General features: G+C 39.4%; 1 protein-coding gene across 2 annotated transcripts in view; it reads right to left on the reverse strand.

Annotated features, from left to right (window-relative positions):
- Positions 1-22,761, reverse strand: part of LOC145999572 (mitotic spindle assembly checkpoint protein MAD1-like) — a 62,463-nt gene that overhangs the window by 27,221 nt on the left and 12,481 nt on the right. The window contains exons 2-4 of one of the 2 annotated variants that reach the window (XM_083136596.1): positions 20,137-20,309; positions 6,226-6,393; positions 1,915-2,121 (exon numbers count right to left, since the gene is read on the reverse strand). In XM_083136596.1, coding sequence (XP_082992722.1) covers positions 1,915-2,121; positions 6,226-6,393; positions 20,137-20,309 — 548 coding nt within the window. Of the gene's footprint in view, positions 1-1,914; positions 2,122-4,875; positions 4,950-6,225; positions 6,394-20,136; positions 20,310-22,761 lie in introns of those variants that run through there. The other variant, XM_083136597.1, reaches the window with a different exon arrangement.

Here is a 22,761-nt window from a genome sequence, read left to right on the forward strand (position 1 = left end):
GAGCTGGAGAAAGAGGGTACGGTCACTTTTTTTTTTACTTGTTCTATGGTTTTTGTTCGTTTTCAAGAATATATCCAGAACTGGTTGCCCCATTTTAGATGTCAAAGGAAAGGAAGAGGGGGGGTCCTTTTCCACCCTCGCCTGTAATCAGCCCGCATCAGCAAGAAAATCGTGGCTGAAACAATCTGCATCGTTCCCCCCCCCCTACGTTTGCTGACAGGAAAAGAGGGAGAAGTCAGTCAGCCAACGGAACACTTTTTTGGCAGATATTACGACATCGACACAATTAGGAAAACGTATGAAGTGGGAAACGGGGGTTATGATGCACGTAAGATCGAAGTAAACTTTTGTGGAAACCTGGATGACAACGCATTAAGCGGGTTGACGATCTTTAGTTCACATATGTGGTTTTGATTATCTCTAACAGTTTCGCTTTTTTATGAAGTGTTGCAGGGAACAAAGAACACGTTTTGAATGAAAGCGGTTACCGGAAGTTGTCAGCTACAAGGCTGAGAGTTGCTCACTCACGGGAACCTGCTGAACTCTAGGTCAGAGCTGGACAGATGGGCCAGACTTCCAGGTGCCACGCATCTGTATTTTCGAACATTCCTGCGATCTTATCTCTCAAGGTGGTGTATTTATCAATGAAAGGGCTTGACCTGCCATACACATTGGCAAAGACTGCAAGTCCAGCAGTTATTTCGGGCTGCTCCCACCCTCCCCCGCGAGTTTTCAGCAGCTCTTAGGACAAGGAAACAAGTCAAGTCGATTTAAAATAACATCCAAGCACATTCGGTCTTCTCTTCTCGCCTATCCAAGAGCAAGCGTAGGAAAACAAGCCTGGCACGTTGGGTAGCGGCAGTCGGGTGTGGGGTAACATTGGTGCACTTGAGGGAGTGGAGGGTAGATGTCAAGTGCTATTGGATATCACTCAAACATGGTGTGGTGGTGTCTAGTTTTAGTTCAGACCCAATTGTGAGCGGTAGAGCGCTCGTAAAGGGAATGAGTGGAGGAAAAAACAACGCATTTTTCCGGCCGATTTCCTTCAATTTTTCACCTATTTTTCCAATTTTTTCTAATTATTTCTAAATTTTTCACGGTTCCCGGGAAAAGGGTCGTTACTTCGAGAGGGTCGTTATACCCGGGGTCGTAGAATCGAGAGTTGACTGTATATGCAAGAGGTTAAGTTCAAAGGAATGGCAAAATAATGTACATGTACAATAAATGGATTTTGTACTCTCCATGACTGAACCGATATGAACATTAAGAAAAGGATATTACTTGACTCACACTTGGATGAAGGTTATTTTCACAAAATGTCCTCAATTGTCACATGTCTGACCTTCCTGTCAGAATTCACTCTGTTCACACACCACTGTCTAATAATCGTCCCCCCTTCCTTTCTCTTCTCTCTTACAATCCCGGCTCCTTACTCCATATCGTTTGCTCGCCAACTGATCCCGCTCTCTCTCGATTCCCCCCTAGCATTCAACAACAGCCTCTCAAGTCAATAACCTAACATTTGTTACTTATTCAGCATTCCTTTCTGTTTCCTGCTATGTTAAGAATAATAGCAGACTTGTCACTTCTACCTAACCCTTGGGTATGATACGATATTAATTATGCAAAATGCACAATTTTCATTAATTCTGCACAAATATAGTGTGAAAAAAAAACAACTTCAGTTTAGTTCAAAATAGAATAACAAAATTTTCCACTTCATTGCTTGAGGAGCATTTGTGCAAAGATTGCATGTAGCTATAGCTCTTGAAATGAAGCCACATAATGACCACTCGTCAGTGCACTTCAAACAACTGGCTGAGCTTTGTGTGCCATTGTTAAAGAACATGAGCCAGTGAAGGTTATTTATATCATGAGAAATGACATGGACATCGTAACAATTTGAAAGCCTACCTGTACTCTATTCTTCGAAGCCTGGATCATTTGCTCAAGATGCGCCACATGAGAACGCAGCTCTGCCTTGTCTGCAACATCCTTCTTCAGCTGTTCTATCTGATGTCGGCACTGCTGCAACTCCTCTGCCGCTTCTCTAAGCTCCAAAGTCTTCTCCCCCAGCTCAGTCTCCAGATTTTGTTTCTCCTCTTCAAAATCGCTCTTCAACTGAAACAAACACAAAAAAAACCTGAGTGAATATTTGGGATGTAATGTAGTTTTGATACAAAAGCAATTATACTACCATAAGAACTTGAATTTCTGACACGTGTGTATGCATATGTACACATACGGCTTTCTTGCCTGTGGTTCCACTATAGCTAAGCATGTTGCCTGTTGGACTGAAACCTGTAACCTTCAGGTCCTAGTTTGCACATGAGTTTTTCTTTGCGAGTGTCCCTTCATTAATTCAAACCATCATTCATCCTCATTCTTGCAATGAACCAATGTGGGGGGGGAGGGGGTGAGAGGAAATTGACGTACAATAAGATATACAAATATATACAGGGTGTACCATAAGTAATAGTGCAAACTGACACAGTTGAAAGTACACGGTAAACTGACACGGTTGAAAGTACACGGTAATAGAAGGAAAAAGTCTCAGTTAACATGGATCCGCAAACGAGCTGTTTTCGAGATAATTGCGAATGTGTGGTTACAAGCTGCTACTGACTCCATTGTTTGTAAATGTCGTCCTAGTTGGTAAAATGTACTCATCGTTGCTGTAAGGTTCCATTTTCACTACGCAGTACAGCACAACAGACGTGACTCCCACAGTACGATTAGACCGTGTACTGATTGTATCCATACAACGCCACCTCTTGGAAATGTTCTGTTTTGTAAACAAAGAGCAAACCTCGGAACGTGCAAGGAGTAAAGCACTCAGTGCTTACAAAATGCAATCAGTGACGGCTTCTAACCAACCACATATTCGCACACATTATTAGCACTTTACCAACTAGGATGACATTTACAAACAATGAAGTCAGTGGCAACTTGTAACCACACATTCACAATTATCTTGACAACGGCTCATTTGCAGACCCATGTTTACTTAGACTTTTTTGCTTCTATTATTGTGTACTTTCAACTGTGTCAGTTTGCGTTATTACTTATGATACACCTTGTATACACCCAAAATAATAAAAAAACAATGCGAGACAATAGAAATACAATTTTGATTTGTTTTATTTCACATCACTTTTCTGCCATTTTTGGCTAATCACAAAGATGAGGATAAAATGTGAACAGATTAAATTGGTGAAAGGACGATCACAAATATACAGGAATAGGACCCCCAATACAAGTCCTACAGGATTATACTGACTGTGAATCCAGATTCCAGAGCCTCGTTGGTCTGCAAAATGCAGTTCAGGATGTATTATGTGAAAGAGAGGCTGACATTTTGTGTCTTCACAAAGGTTTTTTAAATCCACTTCATGCACACAAAGGCTAATTGGTACTGAACCTTCAGTTTAAAGTGAGATCTGAACCACAATGTGCATCCACTGGGTATCGAAACTGGGACCCCTTGATTACAAGGCAACAATGTTACCGTATCAGGTTGTTTGCCCGACAGTCAGTTGCTCGACCATTCAGTTCACCGACGTAGTTTCCAGACATGTAGTTTTTTTTATTCACCACTAGATGGCAGTACCTGCTGTTCTTTTCACCCATTCTTTGTATTCCACATAGTCGGCCCACGTCAGTGTGAGACCACGGCTTTGCCTCGTGTTAGGTGGATGAGTCAGGTGGAGAAAGGAGAGTGTAAAATGGCTCGGTGTGCGAGCTCGTAGCTTCAAAAAGGAGTCACCCTAAGTTAATTGTAGATGGCTATTTGATGACCAAAGATAAAAACAGAGGTGATTTGTTTTATTGGTGTTGCAAGAAGCGAAAAACTTTGAAGTGTGGGGGGTATGCAAACACCATACTCGTAACTGGACACCACCACCTTCGGAACCAGAGGGAACACAATCATGGACCAGATGCAACAAAAAAGATGTTGCTGTAGCAGTGGATAATATTAAACGAAAGGCCCATATTGCATTATAGACTATTAAGCAATGCTACTTAATGCATCATCGACGAACTGAAAAGAAATTTGTAGCAGAAGAGTAAGAGTGACGGCCAATAATAATAACATCTTTTAATGCTACCCAGAATGAACTGTAATTCTGGAAGCTCCCAAGTCCTTAAAAAAGCAGAGGGAAAGATTACTTCTCACTATTGTTGTTGTTGGGCAAACGTACCGGTCCCAATGTTACAACTATGCCATTGGAGAGGCTTGTCTTTACAAAGCGTCTTTCCTTACATCCCAAATACAAATACAAAAAACCTTAACAAAGTAGTATAATATTGGACAATATGAACTACCTTTAATTCAAAGCTGTTTGCATTCCCCAGCCACGATTTTTTTACATATGGCAGTACGGATGGATTGAAGCACAATTTCTAATTTGAAGTTGTTTCCAGATAAACTTTTTTTACTTAATTCAAAGCAGGCACCTGCAGAAGCCAGGTAGTAAAATATTGAGCTTAGAGAGAGCCTGGATGTTATTTTAACTTCTTGCAATCTATTTCAGTACATTGCTGTCTATAATTGATACTTAACAAAAGTAACTGTCTTGCATATCATAGCACCTGCCCTGTGGTTCAAGGTACTGCTCATAGCCCTACATCTATACATTTGAATATTTATGTGGTAAAAAAATACTTCCTTTATTAGTTTTGTACAGGTATTATTGTCCCCTTTTCATTCAGAACTTCTAAAATTAGTAACACCTCTGCAAGTCATCTAAAACTAACAATCAGTTTCTATTTTGATTATTGTAATTCTTTTCTACTTCTTTAAGTTATTTCCGATGATGATCATGGCACACACACGCATGCAGATATCCCTGCCTTCAAATCTAGGATATCTACGTTAACCATTCTGCCACAGAGATTGGGGAAAAAAAATCATCGGTTGGCATGAGGGTATATAATGATGTCCACTTGATGACTAAAATGAAACTTCAACAAACAAACAAACAAACACACACACTCACTCACTCACTCACTCACTCGCTCCCTCCCTCCCTCACTCACTCTCTCTCTCTCTTTTTTGCTCTGAACACAACATCTGAAACTTTCAATAAACTCAACCAGTAAGCTCGGAAAAAAAAAGTTTGGTTGTACTGTGAAAGTCATTAATAGTTAATACCATCCCTGGCGACAGTGCATGCTCATCTTCAGAAATGTGAATACGAGCCCTTGCATTAATGCTCTTCTCACAACACCAGTTCTTATGCCTAACACAAGTACTGCTATTCCAATTGAGTATGTTTTAAATATGGGAAAATATGACATGACAACATTTATGGGCATTCCCTGTACATGACCTCCTCCGGAAATATCAGAATTGCACAATCATCATCATCCTTAGCAGTTTCCTGACTCTGGCTGGGTCGGCATAGAAGTCAAGCCTCTCCATTTTTTCCTCGTCTTCCATCAATCTTGTCCTCTTCTCATAACACTCTCCGCTATCTGCTCTTTCCCCCGGCAGAATTGCACAATATGATGATAATTTATAAGTAGAAAAACAGCCTGTTCTTTTATCTTTCTTGTACGAATAAAAAGATCTTAAGCTGGTATCTTTTATTATGGCTTGCTGCAACTTCTGCCCACTATGTAAACAAGCTGGAATGGGGCACTGAAAAGGCAGAGGGTTTAATTTTATCACAGAGATAAGATAACTGAACCTTAATTTCTCCCTCTTCATTAGCAGTAGTCACTGTTGAATATTTCTTCACAAAAAAAGAATAACACCATGGCGTTTGCATTCCTGATCTTATGCAAACAGGTCCCAAGCTGTTTCTTTTCCTTTTCAGGCAGAATACAAAGAAAGTCTGAAGAAGAGCTATGAGCTTGCTCTCATCTGAATTTATAAAAGTGAATCTTTAACGAAAAAGATATACAGGTAAAGGGGTATTCCTGTGTTCAGTGTGTGACACTACACTTAAATGTAAGGTCCTAGACATGTGATTGGTTTAAAATATTCACAATGAACTGATAATTATGAAGTAATTTGTGGCACCTGCTAACAAATGAAAAAAAATACTTGAGCATGATAACATAGCCTGAATGCACGAAAGATATTAACAAAATGTGTTACATGTGTGATGATTTAAAAATCAAAATGACACATTTTGCAGGCTCTTGATTGAAGGAAACATAGCCAACATCCCAAATGTCTCCATGTACACAGCTACTCAAAGAGCATAACCTACTCACCTGCAAATTCTTCTCCTTTTCTTCATGTAACTGATTCTGCAAGGTCCTGATTTTCGATGCAAAATTGAACTTAGCTGAATTCATCTTTGTCTGGTATTCAAGGGCCTCGCTTTTAAACTCTCCTTTTACGGTTTTCAGGGATTTAATCTGATCTTCCAACTCCAAAATCTATAAATAAAAATAATTAAGAAATTTGGAAAACGTTAAGCAGTGTATGTATGTATGTATGAATGCATGCTTGCACACACATAAAGCAACTGTATTATAAGAAGCTTGTAATCATATCCAGAAATCCATTGGCTGAAGAATCGAAGCTATCTGTCCCGTAGGATATATAATACATAAAGTGAGAATCATAGAACTTAAGACCTTCTGTAAACAAAAGCACGTGTACCCTAACAGTGTTCCAAACTTACGAAAAAAATAATCCACATAGCCTACAAGGTGTAAAAACATTCAATTTGTCAACAGATGCAGAATAAGCAGTGTATCACTGATGACCTGTTGAAAGTTATTGAATGTATGTAAAAAAATAATTTAAAAAATGTACATCTTGCCTAGTGGCCGACTTTCAGACTCATCACCGAAGTTCCCTGGCTCGAATCCCGGCATGAGTGTTATTTGTGAGTGTCCCTTTATCAATTTCATCTGATGATCACTCATTCTCATCGTTGGGATTAGCCAAAAGTGTAAGAAAAGCAACACTAAATTAAAAAAATCAAATACAAAATTTACATCCTCCAGGAGTAAGATGGTTCCGTACCAAAGGATCAACTTTCTCTCATCTTTTACTAAAAAAACCTTGCTAGAAGAATGTAACACATTGAGATAAATTACATTTTGAAACCGGGGTTTCTTCATTAAATTTATTTGATGTATGAAAGTGTTATAATTTATTATTATAGATAATGAAAGTAAGCTGATACATATGATTTGATTGACTAAATTAATAAATATTAATTAGATAAAAATAATGAAAATAACTCATTTGGTTTGATTGATTTGCTTTATTTTACTTCCCCTCTTGTGCCACTTATGGCTAATTTGCGAAGATGGGGATGAGTGATAATGATATGATGAAATCGATGAATGGACATTCACAAACATCCATGCCCAGGCCACGACTCAAACCCGGGACCCTGGCGTCGTAGCGCGATGTGCTAACCACTCCGTCACGGGGCGGCTAACTAATTTGGAATTCAAATATCACCTATCCCTCATCGTCTCGTAACTAATGACAAATGTGCGTGTCACAACGTGGTCGATCTACACCTCAATGTCACATATTCCAGTATACTCCAGAGTGTACTTCAAAATCTCTGAAGTTACTTCATCCAAAAACACACTCGTGTGTCCTTTTCATCCTGTTTAAAAATGCTGTATTATGCAGCAAAGACACCAAAGGAAACTAAAACGGCAACTTACAGAAGCATAAAAGTGGGGAAAGAAGACTGTAGAATACAGAAACATTTTGAGGCAGTCACATTTTATTGTACGCTACATATAAAACAAAATGCATATTTGGGGGTGAATTTTTAAATACTGTCACATTTTTCTTCTCTCTTGTTGAGAGGTGTTCATTTTAAATCAACCTCCCTCACCCTTGGTCTGCCCTCCTTCACCCGTAAAAGTATTCCGGAGTGTGAGGATGTCACCATCCGGATGGTAAACACCTCTGGATTATAGATCGACTCCTGCATCCCACCCCCTCCTCCATCCCGGAGGATCGTCACTGACAATGTGAAATCACACTATCATATGCCGACATTCGACATACCACTTCCGTTTCTGTACTTGACTTAGTGAGAAGTATTGAGGTTGGCAACAGCCTAATAACGAATTTCTTCCGCATCATGTAGTCCGTTCTATGAAAATACGTTAATGGAAGAAAAACGTGTAAATTACATTGGATTATACATTTTTAAATATATTTTCATTAAAAGTTTCTGTTTATAATAATAATACGTGATTATTGTATATATTACAATTGATCACGTGAACAGCAAGAAAATAGCGGCAGTTTCGAACATGGCGACTTCCATGCGTGCAGGAAGGTCTCCCGTGTTTTTAGAGTAGTCTTTCAGAAATACAGTCGTTTGAAAAGTGGCAAGAAGCAGGTTGTTCTTAACGTTTATGTGACGTTGTGTTGGTGCTATCCTGAGTAAGCAGTGAAGTTGGTGTTCAAGTGTAATTGCGTGTCTGCTGAAAGAAAGGAAAACGACCGGTCAAGTAGTGAGTCCCGCGAGAAAAACGTTGTTGCTCATATAAACAAGTAAACCGATTTTGAGATAAGCGCAATACAACATAAGGTGCTTTCGTATTCTTTCAATCAAAGAGCCGTCCTGTCCACTGTGGGGAAGATGTTGATCGTGATGATTGATGACGATCTCCCCAATTTTAGCAGTCAACGTTAAATCGCCTCTTGTGCCACGTTGAGTTCCTTTTTGGGAAGCCAATTTGACAGACAGGATGATGTCTAGCGCCGAAAATGCCTCAAGTTCAAAAAGGAACTGCTGAATCATCAAGGTAAGAAAATACATTACTTGCATGAGACGTGCGTAAATAATGTGCTTATTATCGTCTTCTTGTTTTCTAGTGCACGAGAAACCGAGAGAAAGATAAACAATCTCTTTTTATTCCCCGGCTTATCTTTGTTTAGCTTCTGCTAAAACTGATGGTATATTTGTTGCACAAAGGAGAAAACAATACTTTACATGTCAACAATGTTGGGCAATAATTTGGTGGAAGAGGAAGCAACAAAACCAAAAGACTTGAATTTACTGTAACGAATCTCTCACTTTTCTTGCATAACTTTGGCGCTGTCATACTGAGACAGGAGGGGGGATCTGTTAACCCAGTGTCAGATAAATCGGACTTTTGGCATAGAAAAATATGTTCAATCTTGAACAAGAACATGTATTTAATCACTTGTAGAAAATTTATTATACTTCAATGTGTAGATTATCAGTTAAAATGAGAACACGTTTTTCCATGTTACGTAAAATTAAAGGTTGCGAGTGAGCAGCATATGATGGCCGCACCATTCACGAACAGCTGGCGCGGAGTGATACGTTACTCGAAGTGAGACGGTTGTTTATAGGGGGTTGGAAGGTTCGTGATTCTTACTGTAGATACTAATAACATGGGAACTGATTTATATGTAGTAAAAATGTGCTATATATGTAAATACATATTTCGATTTTTTCACCAAAACATGGAGTTAAATATGGACTTCAAATTGTAAAAAAATACCTTTTTAATAATATAAGACACTACATAAGCTACAGAAAATATAGTCTCGGCATTGTAACTATTGCCGTGACTTTCTCGAAGAGAAACCAGAAGCAAATCTCGTATGTGCCACAAAATCGTTGCTTCGGGTGTTGCTGTCAGGCACACAGGTAGTAGTTAGCGTGGGGTTAGGAATACATTTGTTAGGAATGTTAGGAATAAAATTTGTAACAAGGAGTCAATGCTCGAATCCTCATTCTATATTGTTGACAACAATCGTAAATAAACAGGAATTTCAAGTGTTTTACAATAGGAAAAGCAAACAGCTGGGAGGTGTAAAATTTTAAAAAATGTTGTTATTGTGCGGATGTGGAGAATAAGTTGAGAAATGTTCTGAAATATGGAAATATGTAAAAATAATTTAAATCTGTAAAATATGAGCCAAAACCTAATACAGTGGAACCTCAGGGGACCAAGCTGAAAAAAACTTCAAATGTGGGAAATTGTAAAATCGAGGAAAATTTTATAGCATTTTGCTCTATTGGGACTGTGAATATTGAATGTATAATGATGGAAAATGTAAAAACAAACAACGTAAAATCGGGGTTCCACTATATACATACAAATATGGACAATAAAAACTTAATTTTTCGAGTCCACATACCATGATGTGCAAAGATAATACGATTGATTTGTGATTTCAGCTTCATACATAAATATGTATTTACATATAAATCTGTTCCCTACTAATAACATTCAACAATAAATAGTTCAATAATGAAATAAAGGTGGAGAATTATGGAATTTGCTCAGGAAACAGGGAGGGGAATTTTGAATCTGAATTCGCGATTAAAATTACCACCTGAGCGCTAGTGTCGCTTCCAATATGGCCACTCTACGTAGGATAGATCTTTGTTTACATTCAGTAGTAGTACGTAATAGCAGCGTGTTCTCATTGCTGGTATGGAAGGAACGTTTAAATTACGCGTCATATTTAAATATTGCGAATGCGATGTGAATTCTAGGAACTATAACGAAGGTGAAGCTGTGCTGAGAGCGAAGCATTTAATTATGATAATAAAAATAACACGGAAAATGCAGACGAAACCAATGTATACTCACTGGTTCTTCAAAGCAGTGCTGTTTCATCTGCACTGCAAATCGGTTGTAACTGCCTAGCTGGGGCACTCAGAAATGATTTGAAAATAAAGCAATTCACCTGTATTGCAAAGCTTGGACAGGAAATAAATGTAAACATGCTGTTGCAGTTTTTTCCCCCAAAGAGGCAGGCTGGTTTAATAACAGCATCGGATAAAGATAATAATAATAACAATAACAACCATTTCATTGAGGCTATCTTCAGTCTTTACTAAAAGTTGACTTACTGAATGAAACAGCAACATTAGCATGTCAATTATGTTTTTCTGACTTACTTTTATGATTACGGACATTAATTAATTCTCAAACTATTTTCATCTTTGCACTTAATCGACTTGCACCTGTTCCAAATTACATACATAATACATTGTTTTCGAAAAAAAATGTTATATTCATAAAGAACAATTTAAAACTTACTTTCATGGCAATGAAATCATCTTTCCGAAAGATTATTTCGGAAAATAGAGTGAACAGACTCGTACATTCTTCGTAATTTCCTTGCTGCATTTCAGTTATGCCAATCTTGTCAATCAGTTCTGTTTTCCCTGGTTTATTTAAACATTTCATTTTGTTGATTCCACGGGGTGGAAAACACATGTAAGCTTTTTACTTGCCCTGAACCACAAAACGATTTAGAGGAAAAAACCGAACAGTATACGCTACTTTTTCGCATGTTCCCCATGCTTTGAATGGCTTCAACACGGCGAAGCGCAGCGAGGTGTCCTACGTGGAGTGGTTCCTGAAAATCTCACCAGATGGCATATCGGATAATTTTAATCGCAAATTGTTGTGTCAAGTCCACTTTATGCACGAAAAGGCTGATATGGACTGGACCTACAGTTTAAAGTGGGATCCGAACCACTGTGCCTCCACCAGGTATCAAACCTGGGACACCTTTATTACAAGGTGTCAATGTTATCACTATGCCATCGGGGAGGGTTCAATTTCCACACTGGTGAGAGTTCTAACTTCTAAACTTTCAGTTCTCTGTGAAATAATTTCCTAAAAGCAAAATTCCAAAAACTATCAATAATTGATAATGTAGTACGAGGGCCACTATTTATATTTTGCACCTTGGCAACACTGATTGAAGTTAGGCGCGATTTGACATTTGAACGGAATCGTCTGGCATTATTGACCATAAGGTACATCAAATGTTTTGTCAATAGCTTGATTTGTGTTGTTTATGTTGCCTTGGAGATTGCGCGACAACAATAAAATGGAATTAACTAATGAACATTTTCGTGCGATGATTTTTTACGATTTTCAACATGGATTATCAAGACAAGAGTGCATCGATCAACTTACTTCCACATTTGGCGATGAAGCCCCACCCTTTGCCACTGTGAAACGCTGGTATAACGAATTTAATCGTGGCTGCCATTCGCTCACCAACGAGATTCGCGAAGGTCGTCCAAAATCAGTTGTTGTTCAAGAAAACATTGATGCTGTGCAAAACCTAATACTGCAAGATCGTCATGTGACATACTGTGAGATTGAGGCAACCATAGGCATTAGTTCCACCAGCATATATAAAATATTACATGATCATTTAGCTGTGAGAAAGGTATGTTCTTGTTGGATCCCACACAATTTGACAAAAACTCAAAAAGACGCTCGCGTCAATTGGTGCAAACAAATGCTCAATAAATACGATCGTGGTGCTTCAAAAGACGTATATAAGATTGTAACAGGTGACGAATCATGGATATATGCATATGAGCCGAAACGTAAACAGCAGTCGACTGTATGGGTGTTTCAAGATGAACCCAATCCAACAAAAGTTGTTCGTGCTTGAAGCACATCGAAACAAATGGTCGCCTGTTTTTTCGGGAAAACTGGTCATGTAGCAACTGTGCCTTTAGAGGAACGTAGAACGGTCAACTCTGAATGGTACACAATAATTTGTTTGCCAGAGGTCTTCGGTCAAATACGGAAAACAAACAAACGCCGTCGGATCATTCTTCATCAAGACAATGCCAGCTGTCACACATCTCATCCAACAACCAACTTTATGAACAGTCAAAAAATCGAATTGATGGGTCATCCGCCGTACAGTCCTGATTTGGCACCCAATGACTTCTTCTTCTTCCCGAATGTCAAGAATAAATTGCGTGGACAACGATTTTCGTCGGCGGAAGATGTCGTTGATGCGTTCAAAAACCATATTATGGAGGTGTCTCAAGAAGATTGGAAAAACTGCTTTGACAAATGGTTCGAACGAATGCAAAAGTGTATTGACCATAAAGGAGAATACTTCGAAAAACAATAAAGCAGTTTTCAATGCCAAATTTCTGTTTTTTCATTGTTAGGCTCAAAATATAAATAGTGACCCTCGTATTGATAATTATTTGACATGTAAGATGCACTTGTATTATTATTTTGTTAATTGATAAAAGTATGAAGGAAATCAATGCACATCTTAGCTGGAATTTATAGTTTCCAAGAGACATTGACATTACTTGGGCACCTACACTTGGTATTTCTTATATTTGCTATTTCTGTTCTGTGAATGAATGAGATATGAAAACTGGCATGTTGTGTTTGCTTGACTTGGTTTGCATCTAAAATGTAAGTATGACTGTCAAGCAGCATTGGACGATATCGTCCAGAAGATATATCGCAATATTGAAAAATATCATCCAGGCAATATCAACTAGACGATATATCCTCACGATATTTTGGCAATTTATATCATGTCGGTGACATATTGTCACGATATTTGGCAATATATATCATGTCGGCGATATACCATCACAATATTTGGCGATATATATTGTGGAGATGATATATCGCCAATATCACAATATACAAAAAATATTACATCATATCGTGTGTGACAATATATAGCAATTAATAATAATATTAATTATATATTAAATATATTAATATTAATAATAATCAAGTTTCTGATATTGTCCATTTCTAGTGTCAAGTTCTGTTCGTGTAATTATAATATAGTCCAAACATTTTAATGTGATTAAAATTATACATATACAGGGTGCTTGTAAATTCCCTTTACAAACTCCTAGGGTTAGTAGAGGGGACTGAGTAGACAATATTTGGAATAGGAACCCATGTCCGAAAACGTACCGTTTCCGTGCTACAACCATGACAAAGTGTCGGATGTGCCTGTGTTGGTATGCAACTGGGTAGGCAGTACATGACATCAGAAGATCACCTGATGACCTAACATGTAATCATTTATTACAAACATGTCAAATGAGGTGTTACGTAAGGTACAGAAGTAAATGATGTGTGATTCAGTCCGTAATACAAACAAATTTATTTGGTGACAATGCCAAGGAAACAAGAAATATTCATTGCTCACAATAACACCTGTGTCGACAGTGGAACGCAACAACTTGTTTCTGTCTTCTGCACTGGATGTGTCGCATACGGCACTGATGTGACGACCAGGAACGTCGTTGCACACATTGTACCGACAAATCATGTTCCGGTACACTCGCTCCATCACACCTGGTGTACCATCAATCTCTTGTGCAGCAATCATAACTCCTGCCAGCAGTTCGTCCTCTGTCTCTACAGGAGTCTTGTACACCATACTCTTCAGAAGACCCCACAAGAAATAGTTCAATGGCGATCGCGGGGGCCACGCAGTTGGACCACCTTGGCCTATCCACCTTTGCCCGAATATTCAGTTAAGATGTCTCTGAACGTCACATGTAAAGTGAGGCGGTGCGTCATCGTGCTGAAACCACAGTTCCTGATGGACGTTCAATGGCACCGCATCCAAGAACAAGGCCAATACTTCCTGTAGGAAGATCAAGTACGTGGCACCCGTTAGCCTGGCTGGAAGAAGGTATGACCCGATCATATGACTGTCCGGAATACCTGCCCACACATTGATAGCAAATCTGTGCTGGAATCCCCGGGAATGCATTGCATGAGGGTTTTCGTCTGCCCAGACATGGCTGTTTCGAGAATTGAGAACACACTCCCTAGTGAATTTACATTCATCCTGTGAAGAGAACTCGACGTGGAAAGTGGGGCTCGTCGATGCAGCGGTGCAGAAACCACGTGGTACAACATCGGCTGGTCTCAAAGCCTGTATCCTTTGGTGGTGGTAAGGATGTAGTTGTTGCTCATGCAGAACCTCCCACACATTGCACGTGCAATTGTTCGCGTACTTAATGACGGGTCCTGTTCAACGTGGTGTAGTACAGCCTCTTCCAGTTTGGGCGTGCGGTGTCTCTTTGGAGCACCACAGTCCATCCAGTCGGCGGTGAAGGTACCTCGTGATGCTGGCAAAAACGCTATGCGATGGAGTCGCACGTTGTGGAAAATGCTCGATACAGCCGACGAGCTGTTCTTCCAATCCCTTCCACTGCACCATACACAAGGATCATGTCCGTGTATTCTGCAAACGTGTACTCAACCATGTTCATCGGAGACACACAGGCACTTAAATGGGGCTCCACGCAGGATACCGCGGCACGGTAGACGTCACGTGCCATCAGGTGATCTTCTGACGTCATGTACTGCCTACCTGGCTGCATACCAACACAGGCAATTCCGACACATTGTCATGGTTGTAGCACGGAAACGGTACGTTTCCGGACATGGGTTTCTATTCCAAATATTGTCTACTCAGTCCCCTCTACTAGCCCTAGGAGTTTGTAAGGGGAATTTCCGAGCACCCTGTATATGTCCATAAGCACATACCGGACAGGCTCTCAGTTTGTCTTTTGCACAGAACAATTTTTGTAGCCCATTTCCTTCTTATGCAAGTAGGTTAGGTAAATCAGCTTTGGTTAAGGATGCTATACGTCCCGGAATGCAGTGGCGTGCGGTGACATTTAGACTAGGGTACGCAATGTTGGCGAAGGGAAGGGGGCCACCCCCCCTCACCTTGGGCCATCACCTTATTCAGAAAATTACTTCTTTCCACAATTTTATAATGGGAAAATTCTCATCCTTGAATCATTATCCAAATGTACCGAGGTAAAATATAAGTATGATATTTCATATTCACAAATATATTCTGATAGTAGCTATGTAGAGTCCAACAATTCAACTTCAATTAATTCCTTCATGCAGCGCGATAAATATTGAACAGGAAAGAAATGGCACAATCATTTTTCATGCTTTTAAATAGCATGTGATAAATAAGATAAATCTCAGTATTCTCTACTATTTCACAACACCTTTCTCAGAGGAAACCAACGAACAAGACCAACAATAAAGTTTCACGGTTTTTCTACTGTCAGCCATTCTGCAGAGAGGTTTTTTTTTCTCTGAAAATGCTAATATATTGTTTACCATCCTTCATAACTCCTGCCTGAAACAAGTCCTCCAAATCAGGAACAGACCTTCCATTTCGGATTGCTTGCACTTTTCTCGTAAATGCCGAAAATCCTTTCTCCAGAATGTCAACAGTAACTTAACCCCCCCCCCCCCTTCTATCACTTCACTGCACCAACAAACAATAGAGATCCTGCAATGCAAATAATATGAACGAAACACTCACTGCAAATTTCACACGATAGAAGAAAGCAAAAGTCAACCTCCCACGGCTATTCCCAAAAACTGCACATTCTTGGGGACGAATGAATTGGAGTTGTCAGTCCACAAAACATTTTGTAGAAGGGAAATAATTAAGCACACGTGGAAAATACGTCAGCATACATACCAGAACACTTCAAATGCTAAAATAAATTGTGATAAACACAGTATAACATCCAATTACATCATTTTGCAATGTCTGGGGAGAGGGAGGGTGGGGCTCATTCGAATCCCATTGTGTTTACTTATGTTTTTTTCTTCTTTTTAATCGTTCATTCATATCATCCGGTCAACAGTCAACACCCATCTTCATGAACCTAAAGGGGTCCTGGATTCGATACTTGGTGGAGGCACATAGTGATTCGATCCTACTTTAAACTGTAGGTCCAGTCCTGATCAGCCTATCTCTGCATAAAGTGGACTTAAAACAACAATTCAATCAAATAAAATGTTGATCCCGAAAGGAGATAAACAGATATTCTTGACTTTGAGAACTGAGTGAAACTTGCAAATTGTTCACATATTTTTCCCCAGACACAGTGACGCTGCCAAAAGGGGGTTCACGCAAGACACAATCCTCAGTCGGTCAGTCAATTCTCCTTCTCACCTTCCTATACGAAAAAAAAAATTGCTTGTATAACTTTAACCTCATATACATATTTTATATCGGATAGTTTACGCATATATTAAATATAATTGTCCACCACAATATATTCTTGCCTTCCTCTCGTAATTCTTGTAACAGCAATCATTTTTTATAATGTATATTTATTGCAACTCAACACAGTGATCTATCTACGCGTGACTGCTAAATGATAGTAAGCTAAACATTCCAGAAAAAAATATACCTTGACTACTGCCAACACTGCAAATGCTGTCGAAATCTTTGGGACCCTCGATGCTTAGAGCAGGGAAAGAGGGGGGAGGGAGTGAGCGCAGGCAGACCCAAACATGTGGTCGAAGCTGATCTGAGCCAATGGGGTTTGCCTTCCAAATTTCTATATTTTTCCACTCAAACTATTCCATTTATTTTCTTGCCATTTATCAATTCCAAGCTCAATGTGATATTCCCGCAAGCGTAGATAGCAGACCAGTTTTTGTTAGAGGTATTGGTGAAGAATTGTAAGCACAGGAGCACAGCATCAACCAGATGGATTTGAAATAGAAGGGAAAGAGGATAAATCTTATTATCAGAATATAAATATAGTTAGAGGTCTCTCATAATCCTCAAGGTAAGTTTCATGGTCATTTTAAAAAAATAGAGAATATTCAGGTTGATAATTTAAAAGAAAGTACTGGTACCAAACAGAATAAACAGCGTTTGCTGGCAGAAACACGGATCAGCTGGGTGCGGACAGGGCCCAAGTCACAATCGGGATGATTCAGGACTGACTTCAGGAAGGCCAGACAGGCTACATGAGACAGACAGCAGCGTGTTCATGCGGAAATCGGAATTTCTTGCAGTGGAAGTGCTTTCGGAGCGATCATTGTTGAATTTTCATGTTCGGGGAAAACGAAAAAAAAATGTTTCTTTTTTCTTACTATGTTGTGGGTACGCATTGCGTACCCTGAATGCATGCCGCTGCCGGAATAGTATCAATTGTCCTGGTGTTCCGAAAAGTTTCTTTGGGATGCAAACAATGTCCCGGAATCGAGTGGGAAAGCAGAAATAATTAAGACTAAAATTTCATGAATTTTTAAAATTTTTAAATTACATTCCTATACAGGTTCTCTACCACAATAACAAATCCAAAATTCTTGACCTTTCTTTCCTTTTTCTTAACGTTTATTTAATCCGACCTACTTAGGTACAGATGGAAATTAAGAAAATATATATTTTTATTCAATGAAAAGCACATACCACAAGGGCAGTTAAGATGAAAATTAAAGCTGTATTTTAACAAGAGATTTAGACTTGCTTTAGTCATTAATGCACGTAAAAAAATAATGATTCAGATTTCATCCTGGATGGGGAATGGGCACATTACTTTATTTATATTTTTACAAAACTTCATGCATACAGGAATGTAATTCTTAAGAAAGAAAGTGAACAAATCTAAACCGCAACTCAATACAATTTTAGATTTCCAAATATTCAATTTTATCAAATGCCAGTAAATGTAAATTCACCATACTGTAAAAAAAAATAGCAAAAATTCTTGACCACAAGCATAATTTCTTGAGTTTTTCTTGCCCTACCTGTTGAATTTTTTTTTACTTTTTGTGTGTCTGGACTGGTAGACACCCTGCTATCTAGGAAATTATTATGTAAGGTACAAAACGGTTTTCTGAAAAAAAAAATTTAAGTTGAATTTTTGTAACTTTTGTTGCATAAAATGTCTTCAAAAATTAGGCTACCAGCTGTGTATTCATCATCTCTGCTTCCTTGAAAATAGTTTCTGAAATACCTTACGATCTTTGCAACAGTACGGTAGTCCCAGAGTATACAGAACGTTGCCCACGATAAAATTAGTCGACTTTGACTGGCCATCGCGAACGATGCATTGAACTGCTGTTATGTCCCGATACAGAGCTGGCTACACTGGGGCCTGTACTAGATGAACAGTATGTGTTGAGCACAATCTGTGGAACGATAAAGGTAAAAGTGACAGATTTCTGGGAGGGTTTCATTTGTGGACTTTCCGCCGCACATTATAGTCACTCAGCAATAGTGAAACAGTGCAAAGAAGAGGTTTTAATCGTCAGCAAAGCTGGCGTGGGTCTCATCATCCGACGATGTGCCCAACAGGCCCCTGCGGTACGTGGTCGCCCGGAAATTGTGAGGAGATCACGGCCCCAGCCTGCTCGAACCCCCAATACAGTGCGTGCCATTAGGACATCAGTGACACACGACAATCTCCCAACGCAGAGAAGTTTGGCTATACGCCACGGTATCTCAAAAGGCACAGTTTCCAACATCATCCAGAAGAACCTCTCCTTGGAAGCACGTCACAAAGCATGTGGACACACTGTCTCACAGAGCGCCACATCCAGGAGAGGTTCACAAATGCCAGAAAACTGTATGAAACATACCTTGCAGGGAACAAGTGGAAATGGGTGCGTACCCTGGATGAGGGGTGGCTCTACCTAGATGAGACCAACAGACTTCGATTCATTTTCTACCGTCCAACAGACCAGAAGAGCCGTTCTGACTTTGTGGTGCAGTGCAAGGAAAATTTTTACAAGGGATTTCTGGTGGTGGCCGGATATTGCAGTCTGGGAACGCTGCCACTCATCAAAGTGCCTCCCAACACCAAAGTCAATGCAACTTACTTCCAGGAGAACGTTATGGCCCCTCTGTATGACACACGCATCCGCCACCTGTACGGTGACGAGACCACACATGTATGGATCCACATGGACAAGGCCTCCAGCCATACCGCTCGAGCATCCGAGGCATTCTATGGAAGGAAGGCAGAAGAGACAGGAATTCGAGTGAACCCATTTTTGTTAATCCCTCTGAAATCCCCGAATGCCTCATAAATGGACTGCTGTGGGTTTGGACTCCTTAAACAGCCACTTGCTCGACGCCATCCCCGTACCTTGCAGGGTCTTGCGAAAGTTGCCAAAGGGGTATGGCAAGACATTCCCCTTCCCATTCAACACAGTAGTTTGCTACAGTGGAAACTACGCTGCCGGGCGATCGTTCGGGCCCGTGGCCATCATATCAAACACACTCGTGGTGGCGCAAGGGGATTCACTACCCAGTTGCGAGATTCAAAGTAGACTATTTTTATCATGGGCAACCTTCTGTAGTCCATAATAATTATGGTGTGGATACATACTTCTTTGATGGGTACACCCCCCCCCCCCTTCCAACAGGCTTCAAATGTACTTCAGCACCCATTCCCAGTATTTCAAACACCTTCTTCATCCTCTTGTACAACTTGTAAAAATTATTACACAATCGGACCATATGTTTCAATAATCTAAGATAGTTTTTGTTTATTGAGGTATGTCACTTTCAAATAATGAATTACAAAAAGTTATAAATACCTTAGTTTTGTCATGACTGGTATGAAGCTTCAGCGATTTTATTTCTCTCTGAAGCTTACACTGCAGCTCTTCCTTTGAAGCCTTCAATTCACTTATTATGAACTCCATTCTTTTATTCGTTGCATTTGCATTTGCCAGCTGAATTTCCGTGTCTGCCAACTTCTTAGCTAAAACTACAACCAAACAGAAACAATCATTTGTATGTACTGCACTAAACAGCTTTCATTCAAGAATTTTTATGAGTAAGAATATTCCAACGGCTGACAAAGTGATTGATTACTTTGGATACATTTGCATTCTTCTCAAGTAAAAATGGCACCGTTGACCCACTGTACTTCCTCGACAATTAAGTCGATTTCTTTGTTAATCGACAGATTTCAATGTTTTACGTAATATAATAGTAGTTCCAGCATTAGGAAAGCATGAATAACTGAGATATTTCATCCAAAAGTATTGCCCACGTGAGCTAATAAAACCTGCAATTTTTTGCCACTTTTGTTAGTAAAAAAAACTGGTAACATTATAGTAAAAGGGAAACGGATTTCTTCAAATTTACAGGAGAAAGTACTTACGGAAATCATTTTCTGTAGCGTTCTGGAAGTTCGTGAATCTAGTTTTGATCCATTTTAATGCGAAAACATGTTGTCTTCTGCGAAAATCTCTGTCCAACACGCTATTTCTGCTGCCGTCATTTGCTTTCTGCATGAGACTACAATGTTCCATGTGTTAAGATGATGCAACCCCATAGTCAGTGTTTCAACCTCGCCGTGTTTTCACTAGAACATGATGTGTCGAGTATTTTTAATTTTTTTTTAACTATGCTTGCCTAACCTAACTTAACCTAACCTAACCTTATGGGAAAATGGTTTTTGGGGCTAACGTCAAATGTTTGTGAGGCTAACGTCAATGGTATTAACATAATTTCAAATCAGGGCACAAAAGTAGGTATTTTCCGGTGAACGAGGTTCCAACACTGCATAAATCGACAAAACACTCTCACAACGTGCCCTGAACCAGTACGCTATTGCCCGCCATAATGTGTTACAGAATCGAAATAACAAGTAACAGTAAGTACTCGTAAATGTAAGAAATATAAATTATCTTAGTTAAAAATGCATTATTTCACTTTAGGAAATGTTCTGCATTCCAAAATAGTTCGCTAGCAATGTAAAAAATATAATTTATAGGTGTTTCCCTTGTACTATAATAGTACCAAAAAAACTGTTTGTATGCACATTGAAATAGCAAAAAACATGTCGTATCAAACCTAGCAATCCTAACCTAACTACGTAAGATATAGCTGCTGTTCTGGAAAGTCGTTTTGGATGCTATATTCAGTTGCTCAAAGCCTTCGAGCTGTTCTCCTATACAGTAAAGTAACACGGTAAAGTAACATATGTACTTTACTTCACAATAACACATTTTCGCAAGCAAAAATCAACTGAAAATGTTCAGAAACAACAAAATCTTCATGAACCATGAAAAATATTTAACTTTCTCCAGGGGGTACAGAGGATCAAGGGTACCGTAAATACTTAAGGTTATTAAAATATCAACTTGTATATATCTTACATGAAATGCTATGTGAACAATTAGGCTCTGAAAGACCTGGTGTTGATACCCACACGTCAAAGTTGTCTTTTAAGACCATTTTTGAGTGGGATAGGTTAATCAGCACTGGGCCAGCCTCTAATCAACAGGTACCTGGGGAGTAAAGGTTACCAGAGCATGATGCTGATAACATAACCTGTGCTGTTGACGAGATTGATATGTGGGCATTACTTCCACACCCGAAGTGTCTTCATAACACAATTGCTTTTCCTGTTTTATGTAAAATCATTTCTTGTTTGCCATTGGGTATTTTCTTTGGGAAGGAAAGTTGGAAATACAAGTGGATACTGCAGCAGTTGTTATTGAAAAAGAAAGAAGGAATTATAAGTTTTTCAGGTAAATTTCTCGTATCGGACAAACGGATTTCTTCAAATTTACAGGAGAAATTACTTACCGAATGCAGTTTCTTTAGACTTGTGGAAGTTCGGGGAAGTGTTTTCTCGCATCGTTCATTGAATTTTGCTGGTAAATCATATATTTTTCGATATAAATGTCTGACCGATGCACGAAAGCTCTTGCATCCATTTACTTCCAGGTGGATGTAGCCTGTGTCTGATGACGTAATCCCGGTCAGTGTTTCCAAACACGTGTTTTTGTAACTGAAGAAGGTACATTTCCGCAAATGGTTTGTGAGGCTATGTGTCAATGGTTCGTGGGGCTATGCGAGAATGGTGTGTGGGGCTACGCATATTTTTTTCGAAACCAATTTTTCACTGTTGTAACCTATAGTGACACTACCTAACCTAACCTTGCCGGAAATGGTTCGTGGGGCTATGTATGAATGGTTCGTGGGGCTATGCATCAATGGTTTGTGGGGCTACGTAGGTATTTTTGGGTGCAGTGGGGTGGAAACACTGCATGCCGAGTATGGTAGTGAAACTGTGACCGCCATTTTGCGTGTTACCGAAGGCAAAAAGAAACGAAGAAAACTTACTCAATATGTCACAAATAGAGCTTATTTCCGTGAAATAAGCGAAATGCCACCTTCAGCAATGTTTCTCAATGCAGAATACT

This window comes from Lepisma saccharinum, chromosome 15 (assembly GCF_977018435.1).
Source record: "Lepisma saccharinum chromosome 15, izLepSacc3.1, whole genome shotgun sequence".
Classification (NCBI taxonomy): domain Eukaryota; kingdom Metazoa; phylum Arthropoda; class Insecta; order Zygentoma; family Lepismatidae; genus Lepisma; species Lepisma saccharinum.